The sequence below is a fragment of the Rhyacophila brunnea genome, unplaced genomic scaffold (genome assembly GCF_057557595.1).
Source record: "Rhyacophila brunnea isolate RB1 unplaced genomic scaffold, BYU_Rbru_1.0 scaffold_23, whole genome shotgun sequence".
Taxonomy (NCBI): domain Eukaryota; kingdom Metazoa; phylum Arthropoda; class Insecta; order Trichoptera; family Rhyacophilidae; genus Rhyacophila; species Rhyacophila brunnea.
The window spans coordinates 25,043,050-25,060,087 of record NW_028232893.1 but is presented as its reverse complement, the minus strand read 5'-3'; the positions used below and the strand labels follow the sequence as shown (position 1 = coordinate 25,060,087).

Below are 17,038 nucleotides of genomic sequence, written 5' to 3'. Positions count from 1 at the left end.
CTCCCTACTTCAATTTATGGCTACGGCCGTATGTTGTAGCTTAACCACTGGGGAATGCCAAAAGAATTGGCGTATTTCAAAAAAATACTACCTTATTCTTAGGTCAATAATTATTATAAAGCAATCATTATTCGTAGGATGTTTATCACACTTAAATGGTCAAAGACATAGCTTATAATAAGTATCTTTAGAATTATCTTCAAATGTGTTAATCTTGCCCATTTTTTGAACAATAAAATGCCAAATTCTTGTCAAATTTGGGATCACAGAGATTATCAATGTAATTTTTATCGTAAATATTTCACTATAATAATGTCGATATAAATTATACTGATGGTTTTATAAATGCGTTTAAAAATCACCACTGCACATTTATGTACTTACTAACATTAGAGCGAGAGGTTTAAAAGAATAATATTTTATATAATAAAAATACTTTATACAGTCATCAAATGTTTAAAATAAATATAAAAGATAATAAGGCTTCAAAATTATATAAATAGATTATCTACAAAGTTTAAGGTATGTCCAGGATCATGCTTTGAAAAGAGAAAAAAAGCTCCATTTTGACCTACGCTGAGCACGTCCGCCCTTAAGCGATTTATTCATGGCTCTAACACAATTAGATACAATATTAAGTATGTGTTAATTAATAATAAGATACGTAACTTTATTAAATTATTTTTAAAGTTTCTTAGGGTCGTATGCATGAGATTCCCAAATACTTTATAGGCTAAATACTGCTCATTTGTATACATGAGTGCAAATGTAATCCGTTGTTTAGCGACGTCACGATGTGACGTCATAATGTGTCATGGCGTCCATATAATGGCAAACTTATAAAATTTTATTACCCGACCATTAATTTAAAATTGTAAATATGTCTGAAAGTGTGCGAACGGTACCATATAAATTTAATAATTATAAATAAATAATTATTATGAACTTTGAATAATTTATCAGTTATTTTATTACATTTATTTATAATTCTACTGTACAAAAGGACATAGTATTTCAAGTATAAATTTCCATTTGGTGGCAATATAATATAAACAGTTATATTATGACCAACTTCATTTCAATCACTTCTATTATGAGATGTCAAAACGAAATAAGAATAAATGACAGAAATGAAAATGGATTTAGATAATAATAATATGTAATGATCTCTGTATAATATTATCATTTATACCAATCACCGTATCATCGTATTATCGTGTTTGAGACTTTTGCTTTGTTTGTTATAGTTATTTTTGATGTAAGCAAAAAACGAGAGCATTGTATAAGCTACGAGCCTAATATCCAGCTAGATTGTAGACTATGGATCAAAATTATACGTATTTTGTAAACAGCACGACTAGGAACTGTTTTTAAAGTTCGCAAATGTTTTACAGTGTACAAAATGAACGAGGGCCTCAAGCAAACGTTTGTTGTAATGAATGCATTATTAAAATGACATTTGAAAGTGACAGATAAATCAGCCATTTTGAATAACGTGTGACGTCAGATTGCTTACGTTACAAACAATGCTATACGCTATATGGTGGAAAATCGGTTAAATAGCTTATAAAGAATTTGGTAATCTCATACAACGGCCCTTAAAATCTATTAATGTTTGTTCATGTATTTTGTAGATGGGTAGCTTTGCTTTTATTTTCATTGAGCACTTCCAGAGTACCTATGTATCATTCAATCAAAAGGTGTGCAAACATTAACTGTAAGTGTTCTTTTTCAACAGTTAAAAGCTAAGTTACAAGTGCTTTAAGATACTCAATTAAAAGTTTAATATGTTTGGAAAGGTATAAAGTCAGTTATTTACTTAGATAAAAGTTCATTCTGAAATATAATGAATCTGATTCTGATCTGATTTGAATCTTCGATCGTGTTCATCTATGTGTTGGTAGTCTTTGGTTGTATGCAATTAGTTCTGGCCACGTACAATCGGGGTTCCACTAAAGCAGTGGTCGGCAAACTCATTAGTCAAGAGAGCCAAATATCAAGAGTAAAACGATTGCGATTTCTTTGAAGAGCCAAATTTTTAAAATTTAATTTATATAATGTAGGTACACTGATTATTAACTTAATAAAGTTTTAAGTCTTAATTAAACTATACATAGGTACAGTGAAAAAAACTTGATGTCTTACTTAATAATGATATTATTTATTGATAAAAATTAAATTGTATGGACGGTATCCATAAAATTAAATCAATAAAGTATATAAAAGTCTATAGAGATATAAATTACATCAATTATTATCTTTAAATTAACAATTGCCTTCCATCTCCTTGAAAAGTTTGGGTAAGTCAGGATTGTATGATGTCGTTCTTAATTTTAGGCACGATTCGGGTTTTCATCAATAAGACGACTTCTCAATCTTGATAAGGTTCATGCTTGCAAAAGATTGTTCGCATGAATATCTAGAACCGGAAAGGGAAAGAACAGCAAACGCTAGTTTAGTTAGAGTCAGGAATACTATTCCAGGTGTTAAAAATCATCATGTCTTCCTTCTCCAGGTCTTTCAAAGTAGACTACTTGTGCTATGAACCATATTCATATTTGTTTTTCTCCCATATGTCCATATCAGCACAGAGACGTTGAAATTTAGAGCTCCATAATTCTTCATTTTTTAAATCCAGCATTTTACATTTCAAAATTTCAAAGTTGCCATTGTCAACATTAAAGGGAGAAAAAATTAATTCTGTTACCGTAGCATTAAGAAGTTTTTTTAACAAAGACTAACGTCGCTTTGCTGTTTCTGAATTCCTGAATCCTGTTGAGAAGAGCTTTCCTCATATTTAAAATTGTTGTTTTGAAATAGCAAATGTCAATATCAGAATTATTTTCGTAGCAATGTTTCAGCAGGCTTTGAAAGTGAATCAAAGATTCTCTTTCGAAATCTTAAGCAAAAAGGGATAATTTGTTTTCGAATGAAATAACTTGTTCTAACATCGAAAAAAATGTGTTTCCTTCCCCCTGCAGTTAACGATTAAGCTGATTTAGATGAGACGTAACGTCTCCCATTAAATAAATTTTTGGATCAACTGATTGTCCGTTACCTATTTCTGGATAGTGAACATCATTGGTTAAATGGTTTAATTTCTGTTAATAAGAAAGCAAAACGTTTTAAAATGTTTTCTCTTGATAATCAACGTACCCTGTTATGCAGCAGAAGATCTGCGTACTAAACTAACTAAAAAAAAAAAAAATGGCGATGATTAAGAGCTAACTTTGCTAATTTCTTTTGGAAATGTCTGCGCACAAAGCGCTTTTTGACGAATGATGCATTGTGTTTATTTTTTTATTTCAAAATAGTAACAAACCCTTTTCCTACACCGGTCGTACTTTTCGCCCTATCTGTTGAAATTGACACAATTTTATCGAGTGGAATATGATGTTTTTCCATGCACTAAATTACAGCATTTGCAATATCCTCTCCACATTTGACCTTTGAGTGGCAAAAATCCTAAAAGTTCTTCTTTATTACCTGTAGATGAAATAAATTGTACAAATTTGTCCTGTTTCATTTATGTCACAAAACTCGTCAACTACTACAAATAAAGCTGAAACCAATTTAAGATCTTCGATTTGCTGGTTGGTTATATTCGAAGATATTTTGACTGTTTTAGTCCGTACGTGGTGATTTGTAGAAGAGCCACACTCAAAGGGCCAAAGAGCCACGTGTGGCTCGCGAGCCGTGGTTTGCTGACCACTGCACTAAAGCATCAATTACATCGAGTTTCTTTACGAGCTGTTTGTTGGCAAATTTATAATCTGCCTGTAATGTCGCCCAGTGTCATCATCGAACAAGCTAACAAGCAAACAAGCAGGTTGTAAACACTCTACCGAGAAAAGTTAAAAGCCGGTCAACTTTACACGCTACACACCGGCGTGTGGGCCTACTGCGTCTGCGCAGTAGAGCGCAGTAGCAACCTCCCGGTGGAAAAAACGAACTACGTTCTGTCAAAATAGTCGCTGGCTTGTGGCTTCTCAGCGAATGGAAAGTTTTGTATGTAATCATCAAATCTCAATCGCCCGTTTTTAAATTCGCCAACAAACAGCTCGTAAAGAAGCTCAATGTCATTGACGCTTAAGTAAGTAGGTACCAGTAAGCAGTAAGTATATAATAGAACGTGAAAACTAAATAGAATGCCCACGAAAAGAGATTATATTCCATTAACTTATACTGTGATAACTGGGACCATGCAATTGAACTAAACTATTGAGTAGAAATGACCTGTACGATTTTACATGAATGAGAAAAATAATTTGTAGCCATGACCTAAACATGAGACTCAGAATGAGAATCGTATGTATTTTTACTCCTACTAAATAGAAAGAGGTATAAACACTCAGAGAAATAAGGCTCAGAAAACATAAAGCTTTCTAAATGGGGTTATAAACACATGCTCTGTACCACTTGGAAATAGAAAAATTCAAAAGAAATTAAGTAATAAGTTAAACTTACAACTAATTAACTATTTTTTTTATTCAAAGAATAATTCACATGATTTTAAGAATATACCATTCTAATTATTGAACATTCATAATTTTGAAAACACTTATGACAAATGACTATTTATAGCCAAAAGAAAAAATCTTTTTTAATAAACTATTTCTTTAATTCAACGAATAATTTACAAGATTTAAGAATGTACCATTCTAATTATTGAATACACATAATTTTGAAAAAAACTTTCTGAAAAAATATATTATAACCAATAGAAAAAATCTTTTTAAAAAAAAGTAAAATTTCCTGCCGGGTTACTTTTTTCAAAAAGATTTTTTTTATTGGTTATAATATATTTTTTCAGAAAGTTTTTTTTTAAATTATGTGTATTCAATAATTAGAATGGTACATTCTTAAATCTTGTGAATTATGCATTGAATTAAAGAATTAGTTTATTAAAATTATTAGCAAGTTCAAGTAAGTTACAACAAAAAATATTGGAGTGATCCGTGACGTCGAGTAGTAATTAAAGTAATAAATAGGTACTTTAATTTAGAATATAAAAACCGATCGCCCACCATAACTCAATTTGGAGAGCGCTTATGAGCAGGTATTAAAAATGCCAATAATTAAAATTTGTAAAAATTAAGCATGGCAGTCGTAGCATAGTTGTAATGCACAGGGCGCGATACCCAAGAGACGCAGGTTTGATTCCTGCCGGATGTACTTTTTTCAAAAAAGATTTTTTCTATTGGCTATAATTATCTTCTCATGAGTGTTTTTAAAATTACGTATGTGTATGTGTACCTACTTCTGTAGGTAAAAGAAGAAGACGTTCAAAATGTGTTTGAACCAATACCTGAACAAAAACGATGCATAAGTGCGAGTAATAAAGTATTCGGCACCCTTATAATCTCTGCGATAAGCGCTAGAGTAAGATAAAAGGTTTACAGATGTGTAGAAGAATTTGTTGGCCAAATCTTAGTTTTTTGCTTAACTAAGCGTCGATAACCTGCGAGCGAGTGTTGCTAAAATTGATATTTTTTGTGTTAAACATAAAGTCAGTGGTAAATACTTTTAGTTAATTAAGTAGAAAAGATGGTTCTGTGTGCAGTATAAAAATGTGGTAGCCGTACTGATAAGCAAGAAGATGGTATAACGTTTCATATATGATACATGTTCGTGATAATTTATTTGTATATTATTGTAATATTTTAATATCAAGCGACCATGTTTCTTTAAAATAACTTAAATTATGGATATTTTTACCTAATGGTTGCATTTTGACCGCTTAAAAATACTATATGTATAACGTAAATATAGACTTAGACTATAGATATATATAATATATCTATAGTCTAAGGTTTGAACTCAGAGCTATATCCATGTTTAGAGTAGTGACAGCCAAAGGAAACAATGGCCAAAATAATCGCCGACTTCCGTAATCGGATACGGTACAAAAAATGAAAAATGGCTTATTGCTAAGAATAAACAATTACAATATGATAATATAAACAGTAATAGATACATAAGTTGAAATTCAACGGCTCTGATTTAACCCTTTCGCTGTCCGATGAGTTTCAGCTTATCCCAGGCAAACCTTACCCCTGGCCGCATTATCCGTTTTATAATGCACCATGCTCTCCCTGATTAAAAGACTAAGCAAACATGTTTACCTTTGCTACGGGTAAAGAAAACGTGGTTTGCATACCTACGCGTCGCTAAAAGGCTAAATGTATCTTTTTCCTTGCATTTTTAATCTTGTATAATGTAAAGACTTTAGGAGGTCAGATTAATCATAATCAACATGGTAAATTATTGTTAAATCAGACTTTAATGTTTCACTGCATTTGCATACTTCCCTTTACTGCATAGTGTGGCAAATTTGCGACATTTCAAACTATTTCGATATAGCCAATGCCATCTGTGTAAATTATCAAATAATATCATTTTTCGATGCCAAGAAAACTGTTTTACCATAAACATCCTACTTTATCGATTTTGTTTGGACATTTCAAGAAATAAATAATTTCTGCATTATAATAGTCTCTCCATTTCTGCCATTCATTGACGAATTCGCAAAAATCCACATTTGTAAATAAATTTAAAAAAATGTACAGAAGATTGAAATTGGTTGAATAAAAATATCTACACGTCAAATAAGATCTGAACATTAGTTTTTTATAATTATTGTTATCATTTGGTTTTGTATTTTGTCATACTGAAATGTAAGATTTTCTAATGTCGTAAATCTGCGACACCACGCAGTAACATACAAAATTAATGGAATTTTCAAAAAAAAAAAAATATTTTTCCTTCATTCACAAGGCATTTTGACACCAAGAAAAAATAAAATTTAAAAAAAAAAATCATGCAGTAAAAGGTTATTAAAATCGAATGCTATGTCTAGAGATAAAAACCAAAGGTATCGACAATTTTCTACAGTACCGATACAGTACGATACGGATTAATGTTTGTAATTGAATTTTTGGAAGACGTTATTATTTTGTTGTAAGATAAGATTTGCAACACAATTTATTCCGATTCATCACTAACTGCACTATGTCACTTCTGGTATTGTTGAAATGATATTGTCCAATTTTTGATAGAATGACATTAAAACTATAGTATTTTGGCGTACGTGGCTCTATCAAAATGACTTTATTTTAGGCACACTAATATGTTGTAGTATAAAATTTAAAAGTCATATTATTTAGTTACATATTTTTTTCCAACTTACACTCAATGTGGAAACTCTGCCATTATTGGTAGTATTGACCGGAGAATTGGCTCTACTTAGTTATCTAGGTTACTGTTATTTTACGCGTAATATCACTGAGTTTTCTTTAAATATTGTTAACATTTTTATTACATATCGTCCGATATAATGGAAAAATGAAGTTTGTTCTACAAAATTTAGACAATAAAAACATTTAAATCATATCAAAACCTCGGTTCTCTAGAATAGTAAGTTGTACTATGCTGTCCATCTATCGACAAATTGTAAAAACTCCTATGTCTCGTAAACATGGAATTAAAACCTTGTATTTCACAACCAGTGTTAGCAGATTTATCGATTAGAGAGGTGTTTAAAATATTGTTTTTATTACGTTTTTTCCTTCCCCTCAACATTCTTCTCAATCCGATTTACGAGGTTTTAATAGTAAGGTGACGATATTATGAAAGCCTTGAATTTGGAATTTGTCGTGTTTACTTAGATGAAACAAAAAAATCAAGATTATTTTTCTCAAAATAGATGTAATCGGAATCATTGCCTATTACATTATTGTCAAATTAAGAATTAGATTCGGTTCAATTTATAAAAAATAACGTTCAATATTATTTATGTTTTTGACCCTTCATTACCACGAAGATTTCAGTTTTAACCGCACTTGGGTTAAGTTTTTACTTCAGTTCGCCGACCCCTGACGGTATTTTTGATGCTATCTAGGGTCGAAACACATCAGTCATATTACCGCTGTTAACATCAACCCTAAAAATAAAAACGTTTTTTTTAAATAGAGAATTGTAAGAAAATATTACGACCATACCATTATTTCAGTGAGATTTATAATCCAATATATTTTTGTGGTTGGAATAATCATTTTGAACCCAAGTACCCTAAGTAATTTAAAGTAGAATTTAAAGTAGAATTTAAAATATATAGGTAATAATAAACAATATCGATATTGATTATTACCCATTTACAGAGACATTAACTCCGGTGGAAACTGCGATAGCGATTGAAACGAGGTAAAAATTGGCTGCTATCTGTCAAATAAATAATGGCCATCTTGAATTGATTTTCAAAATATAACTGATTTTGTGTAGCGGCATGACCTAGAAAAGACCCCCAAAAATGGCGCTGCCCAGTGACTGGACGTCGCAAGCGTTATGTAAACCGATTAGTATTTAAAAATCCGTAATTTTTATTCACAACCCTACAGCCAGTCAGTTTAGCCTAATGAACTCTGACCCTTTTAATCATACACGTCCTCTATTTTGAAACTAAGCACCTTATACTATCTGGATTCTTTCTAGTGTTAAGTGCGGTTATCTAGTTGTCAAATGCGATACCTACCTGCATGGCCTCCAAACCCTGAAGCGGGCCCCTAGGCCAGAATCTTTGGTAGCCCCCCTACCATCACTAAGATTAAAGGCAGTATGACGCAGAAAGCTGTACAGTAACTTTTTCCAAATGGTGTTCGAAGTAAAATTTAAGTACTTATTTTTAATATATTTTTTAGTGATTTATAATAATTTTGGTACTGTTCGGTTATACGGAATACAGCGGAAAACACATTTTGAAAATAGCCGATAAACTGGATTATTTGTTAGGTTAACCTAACCAAACCTAACCTTACCTAACCTAACCTAACCTAAACTAACTCAAACTAACAAATAATCCAGTTTATTAATATATCCACTTGATTTACTAAATTGTCGAGTGTCGACACACATAAAAAAGCATCGCATAACTACATGTTTTAAAACCATAATCAACATTATCATTTGAAGTAAATTTTATTAACACCACATGCGACTGTTTTACTATTAGGGTCAATTTGCATTGTATGTTTATGTCACTTATCTGGTTGACTCACCACACCGGACTTTTCCTGAGCCCGGGCCTCCAGGTAAGAGCCCTATCAGCCCTCCCCTTATGGGAGCTACGCTAACCTGAACTGAACTAATACTTTGGCAAGCTCATCTGTTTATTTGGTCGAGCGAGTCATTTTATCTGGTTAATCTATTTTCGTGTACCGTTTGAAGTATTCTCTGTTATAATTGATTAATCTCTGTGAACTCTGAATAAATATAAATCCGAAGAGTTTCTATTTTATAAATATTACACCATATAATTTGTATTTGAATAAACACCTTGTGACCATGTGGTAAATTTAGTTTTTAAATACACCCAACCACCCCCAAACATTCACTCCCGCCCTTTTGTCACCCCTACAAAGATGACTTAAAGTGCATTTAGAGTGCATTTGTATATTAATTTTATAAGTATGAAATATTCGTATTTTTTTTTAAATAATGATATTACATTACCTGCATTAAATTAAAACACATCGCAATGAGCGCCATCCCTAACATGAGGTACATTGAGCAAAATATGAAACTGATGTCTATTTCTTTTGCTGCGAATATCTTGTCTCCCGGCACAATGTCACCGAAACCAATACTGAAACATTATAAAACATACAATATTATTAAAGGTGAAAAAGAACAATTACTACTTCGGCTCCTCATCTGGGATCCACAAAGTAAAGTTTGTTTTTTTTTTGTCAAAATTGATTTTATCAGATGCAGTAATATACCTAGTAAACAATTAACTGTAAGGACAAAATAATAAATAAATTTCAATGGGTTTCTTAAAAGGGTCGCGATTATTTTACATCCTTACATATTTCTGGATGAGACTCGAAACCACATCCATCGATTTCCTTCCAATTACCCCAATTTTTTTTCCCGACCATGTCCGATCCTAATAGGATATTATTAAAATATTATTAAAAAAATAGGCACATACATTAGGTGCATAATGATTGATGATTAGATGCATATTGATCTACTAATAATTAAAGAAGTTATTACAGAAAAATCGTTAAAATTGAGGGTAAATGATTTTTTCTTTAAATTAAAATTTAATTAAAGCTCAATTAAAACCTGAATTTAGATAATAAATCGGCATTTGCGGCTTACTTCCTTTTTACAGAACGTGTATTTAGTTGCATACAATGTTTATATCTAATAAAAGCACTTTTCGAAAAATCGAGGGTTACGCCCTTTTTTCTAAATACAGTTGATATCGGCCTCCACAGAGTAGAGGTTAGTATTAACAGATTTTGTTTTCTACGAGAAATGGATGTCAGCCACTTGCTCAACCTATTAGATCCATACCCTGACTCACACACAAATTGAAAAACAGTATGTGTGCTTGCCAGACCCAGGATTCGAACCTGGGACCTACGGCCTGATAGTCTAATGCTTAAGCCGCGTGGCCACCGCTGGCCAAATTAGGCATCTGAATCTTATCTAATTACGATAAAATTTATTTATAATCATACAAAATATGTATTTCTCAAATTGTGTTAATATCGACAAACGACTTTTATGGTTTAAAACCGACATCTGAACCTCTCCAAATTTTAGTTGAACATTGGCTGAATCTGATGGATGCGGATTCGAGTCCCGTCCGGTATCATACATATTTCTTTTTGTTTTCAAATTATATTAATATATTATAGTTTTATTTAAGATATATCCCGTTACTTGAACGCAAGATTAAAAATGAATCGTGGTAACTCATATTACTTTTAAAATAATAAAAATGCTGTTGTATAACTTTAAACTCAATAGAAGTTATAAAATAATTATATTTAGGCATGTATTTCGTTCACAATTCAAATATCTATGAGAAAATATTCAAATATTTTCATACTTACTTAATGACATATTATTAAAATGTAAAGAAAAAATATATACTTACAAATTATGTGGTTTTAGTGAAAATTAGGATTTAATAATAATAAACTATTTCAGTACTGTTCGGTTATGAGGAATACAGCGGAAAACATATTTTGAAAATACCCGATATACTGGATAATTTGTTAGTTTGGGTTAGTTTAGGTTAGGTTAGGTTAGGTTGGGTAGGGGAACAGTACCCTATTTTCAATCTAAATATTTTTAAAACACTTATATTATTATAATTAAATATAATATGCATCCATTTTCTCTTTTTACGCGGGTTGAGTATTAAAACGTTGCCATTAAAGTATATTTAATGACATGACTCAATAAAAATAATGGCCATTAACTCGACCCAGAATATTTACTTTCAGATTACTCAATTATGACGAGAAGTGTAATCAAAATAAATGAATTGACATTTTTTTTTAAATGTTAATTAACTTAATTTTCATATGTTATTATATAGGCTCGGGTGAAATTGCATGTACCTATGTGATAACAAAAATTTAACGGAAGCCTGCCTATTTATTCAAAGTTGAATCTAGGCGAATAAAGGCGGTCGAGGTGTGAGCACGTCAATTTGTTTTGTGATGACGTTGGAGGAATATATTCTTAAATCGTGTAAAGATGACTAAAAAAACGTTCCGCATGTACTTGACGAAGAAAACATGTCAATGAATATACTATTATTATTACGAATATAATTATAAACATAACATTAAATGGACGCATGTTGGATTTATATGACAAATTATATTTCGTTCTTGTTTATTGAGGTATAGCCTTAAGAGCGTAAATAAGTGAAACGGCAAATAGTTTTCAACAGTATGTGGAACGAAATTTCGCAGTCGTCGCCAATCGGAGACTGACAATCGAGGTGTGAGCATGTCAATTTGTTTTGTGATGGCGTCAGAGGAATATATTCTTAAATCGTGTAAAGATGAGTAAAAACGTTCCGCATGTAGGTACTTGAAAAAGAAAACACGTCAATGAATATACTATTACTATTACGAATATAATAATAAACATAACATTAAAAGGACGCATGTTGAATTTTTATGACAAATTATATTTCGTTTGGCTCGCGTCATTAGCACAATCCGCGCATCGCCTAGTCACGATCTTTTTAGACCATGCCTCAGCTGAAGTATAGCCTTAATGAATAGTAAGCTTGATTAGTAATGTTCGCCCAGAAATCAATAGCCTTAAACTTAAATTATTAGTCTAAGCCGTGTGGCACATCTAAACTCATAAGACTGCAAAACGTCAAATATATCAACCTTTTTTTTTTTTTATTCAAAAACACATTTAACCTAATGAACCTCTGCTTAATGCATAATTTCACCTGACTTGTGGCGTAGGCAAAACTCCAAAATATCACACTACGTCATTCACTTTGGCTAGGCTGTCCCGGCATGGCATCGTCCTATGAGCTTGAGGTTTTTATTTTTATAAGGCCCAGTTTTTATTTATGACTATATTATCACAGTCAAGACAATCGAGGCGGACAAAACCGGTCCAGATTTGTTTACTAAATGTAGAAAAAGTACTTTAAAAAAAATCGGTATGTGTACTTATGTACGCACGTTAGAAGTTATACTTCTTTGGCGTAACAAAACAAAAACAAAACTTGTGATAAACTAGATTCTTTGACTAGCTCTTAATTATCTTGTTAAATTACACACTCAAGAAAAAGGACCGCTTATTGGAACGCCGTTGGTTTATTTCTATGAACTTTAACTTATATTATTAAATTTTATTATATTATAATGGTTTCTCGTTGTTTTTATTTTTAAAGTACCAAATGTCACTCTGACGTTTAACCGTTTGTTTACGCAAGGAATTGCAAATGGCCGACAATAATAAATTCGCTGCCTAGGGGATGGAACAATTTATTCTAAACTATAATATTATACTGTATAATCGTCACGATTTCATTATCATACTGTAGCGTAAAGGTAGTGCATTCAGCTGATAACCGAACAATCGGTGGTTCGAATCCAATCGAGTTTTTTTTCGTGTGACAAAATAAATTATGTGTTACATGCCACACGCCAAAAATACACATTGACACACACACACACATCTGATTTCCCAAACGCGACAAAAGAAGTATAACTTCAAAAATGCGTTTTAATTAAATTAAATTGATATTAGTAAGTAACGATATTTTTTTACGATGTCCGATCCAAAGAAGAGCAGTTTTTTTGTTTTTGCAAAAATGGGTGTGAGCCACTAGCCCAATCTAATAGGTCCATAGTCTGGGTACCTACCACAATTTAATAAATCATATTTGAATTTTTTGCCAGACCCGGGATTTAAGCCTGAATGAAACCTATGATATTGTGGACTGTTACGTTACCTCTCAGCCATCTCGGGTGCAAACATCAAAATAATATGCTATATACTAATATAAAATACAATACACTCGCAAATGTCAGTCAAATGTTCGGCCTGATAAATGTCTCAAAGACAAAAGTGATGAGGAACTGCTTTTCGGACCCTGCGATTATCCGTATTAATGGCACCCAACTCGAGCAAGTCAGCAGCTATAGACTATAGACGGAAGCATGCACGATGAAATTGCTTGCAGAACAAAGCTGGGATGGAGTGCTTTTGGACGTCTGAATAGTATCTTCAAGAATGACATACCATTATGTCTTAAGCGTAGGGTGTTAAACCAATGTGTGCTGCCCGTGCTCACGTATGGCTGCGAGACGTGGGTCCTTAACAAAAGAGATGTCCAAAGGCTAAGAGTCGCACAGCGAGGCATGAATAGGTGTATTTTGGGCATCACGCGAAAGGACCGTAAGAGAAACGAATGGGTTAGGAAGCAGACAGGAGTACGCGATGTAATAGACGTTGCGAAATAGCTGAAATGGAGATGGGCGGGGCACATTGCTCGCCGAAAGGACGGCTGTTGGACAAATGCCGTCATCCAATTGTACCCAATGGGTACAAAACGGCCACAGGGTCGCCCTAAAAGCCGCTGGATTGACGAACTGATAAAGTTCGTCAATCCGTGGCAGCGAACGACACAGGACTAAGAGAGTTGGAAGAAACTTGGGGAGGCCTTCATCCAGCAGTGGATTGACCCCGGCTGATAATGATGATGATATACTTACGTAGATACATATTTCAGAATTTAAAATATACCCAAAATGAAAATCCATAGACAAAAAAATAATAAAATCATAGACTTATCGCAATCGTAAAAGCTCCACCGTTCAGTCTTCAATATCTTTGGTTCTGAATGAGTAAAATTTTCCACGATGAAAGCCATCTTAGTAAAGCGATTTTTTTTTCTTTGTCGTTTTGCGGCTAGCGCGTGATGTACAAACCTGCTAAGTGAAATGAAACAGAAGTAGGATCCGTCGATTGCGTCCCACGACTCCCAGCGCCCGAACAAAGCCGCCCCGAATAAAACGTATCTGTGGAATGTGACAAAACAGAATGTAAAAACAAGCACAGAGTTATTGACAGTGAAATTGCAACAATAATACATTGGGGTGAACGGAAATTTTCAGGGAGGTAAAGGAAAATATAATATTTACACAAAAATATTCACTGCTTACAATATTATCGGTTCAAAATTTTATTGTCAGTTATAATTATTTAATTATAAAATATACACGTTTAATTAAGGTACTGTTCGGTTATACGGAATACAGCGGAAAACGCATTTTGACAATAGCCGATAAACTGGATTATTTGTTAGTTTGGGTTAGTTTAGGTTAGGTTAGGTTGGGTTAGGTTAGGTTTGGTTAGGTTAACCTAACAAATAATCTAGTTTATCGGCTATTTTCAAAATATGTTTTCCGCTGTATTCCGTATAACCGAACAGTACCTTAATTAAATTCTAACAGCAGCAATTTTCTTTGACGCAATCAATTATTTAGAACATTTGAAAAAGGTAAAATAATGTATACTTAAATCTTGTACTAATTTTTTTTTGCAAATTCAGTAGAAAGTATTACCGAAAGCATAACAAAATCCTTGAAATATCATCAAAGGGGCCAATCATAATAATTATAACCATTCAAAAAGATAAAGTATATGCTTGCCTGCTCTAGGATGAAAATGAGGTGTCTGAAAATACAACCGGAAGTTTTTAAAAATCTAAAGAAACAAAAACGGCAATATTCTGGTGGCAGCTGGTGAACAATTCCATTTTTGTTTTTATCGATTTTTAAAAACTGCTGTTTTTGTTTCCAGACACCTCAAATGATGTAATATATCCTAAAAATATTTTTTTTACATAATATACCTATATAGATTAATCTATTTATTTATTTATTACTACATATATTAATACAAGTGAATATAATTTGATTTAAGTTTATGCGAGGTAATCAGGCAGACTAGGCTTATCAGTGTAGTAAAAAGTCCAAAAAAAGTGCGAGGTTATAAAACGTATACTCTACCTTGCGGACATTTTGTACCTCTGGGGTACCACTAAATGACTAGATTTGTCCAACGATTGTCGCTTTTTCGAGCTATGTGTCCAGCCCATTGTCTTTTGAGGTTTTTATCGAACTCTATTACATTGCAAATACTAAACTTGACTGTTTCCTTATCCACTCATTCCTTTTTTGTCCATTCGCGTTATGCCTAGCATGCAACTCTCCATACCACGTTGTGCTACTCTAAAAAACGTGCGTCACAGAAAGACAGCTTCTGCGTTACAGCATACATCTCCTGATTTTCATCTTAGAGCCGGAGTGAAAAGTTATGAATCATAATTATACTAACTCTAGACAGGTGATTTTCAACGTGGGGCAATTTGAATGTTTTGGGAGCAAAAAGGTTATCTTGAAAATTATTTGAAGACGAAACATAGCACAAGGATCGCACTAATTTTCTTCCGAGTTGTACATGTAACGTATTATACCTACATATTTACTTAAGGTTCAAATATACTATATGACGATTGGGCACATATATTGTGCCAAGAGTGTTTTAGTGTCTATGATTATATCTACGCCATTCCGACATATTATACATACATATTGTATGACAGCTATGACATCGTATTTACACTCTGTGACACCCTGCGACACAGGACGCCAACATAAGAAACGGGTTTTTCGGCATTCATATGACCAATCGTCATAGAGTCTATTTGAGCTATTACGAAAGTTAAATTAAAAAAAGTATTGTCTATGTCCAATTCATTTTATTTACGAATTAGTTTGGTAACTATAAAATTTCGAAGGGGGGGGCATGGAAATTTTTGAAGCGTTGAAGTGGGGTTTGGCAAATATAAGATTGGAAAACACTGCTAGACTTACAGGCCGCTGGATCGATGAAATGGTTAAATTCTGCAAAAGTACGTGACAATTCATTTATTTCATTCATTTTTTTTTTTATTATATTGTGGACATTACAAATTATAAGTTTAAGACGTTCACAACATGACATTTAGAAACAAAGATATATAAATATAACAGTATTACATAAAAAAAGAGATATATCAGTAGATGAATTAGATAGGTACAAGGAAGTACACCGGATGAGTTAAGCAGACCCTATTTTAAGATTTTATAAAACAACATCCACCTAAACTCATCCTCACGTAGGTGGAATATATCAACACCCGAAGCAATTTCGTTGAACATATTTATCACTCTCCCAATTGGCATTACCAGTGGCAGGTTGGTTCTGCACCTTGGGAGAATAAACAACTGGTGGTCTCTATTTCTAAGATAGTTATCAGGGGCATACAGGTCAACACTGCCCAGAATGGCAGAGTTCTCATTTATACCTTGTATAAGTCGAAAAAAATACGTAGCTAAATAAAGATTTCTTCTAAATTGCAGACTGCAGTATGTAAGCATGCCTAAGAGAAAGTCAGTTGGATAAAGCCACGGATAGTATCCATACAACCTCAAGTAAAGGAGTCTCAAGAATTTCTTCTGTACCCTCTCCACCATAAGGCCATACTTCAACTGGTGCGGTGCCCAAACAATAGACCCACTCTCAAGTCTGCTTCGAACTAAAGAATTAAATAAAAGGTTTAATACCGTAACATCTGAAAAGACCCGGGAAGTACGCATGACGAAGCCCAGCATTTTAAGCGCTTTGTTACAAATGGTAACTATATGGCTAA

At 32.8% G+C, this 17,038-nt stretch overlaps 1 protein-coding gene across 3 annotated transcripts in view; it reads right to left on the bottom strand.

Annotated features, from left to right (window-relative positions):
- Positions 1-17,038, bottom strand: part of LOC147069762 (TWiK family of potassium channels protein 18-like) — a 345,182-nt gene that overhangs the window by 12,804 nt on the left and 315,340 nt on the right. For all 3 annotated transcript variants that reach the window (XM_085950716.1, XM_085950718.1, XM_085950717.1), the window contains 2 exons: positions 14,271-14,360; positions 9,508-9,640 (listed from right to left, as the gene is read on the bottom strand). In XM_085950716.1, the coding sequence (XP_085806842.1) occupies positions 9,508-9,640; positions 14,271-14,360 (223 nt within the window). The remainder of the gene's footprint in view (positions 1-9,507; positions 9,641-14,270; positions 14,361-17,038) is intronic.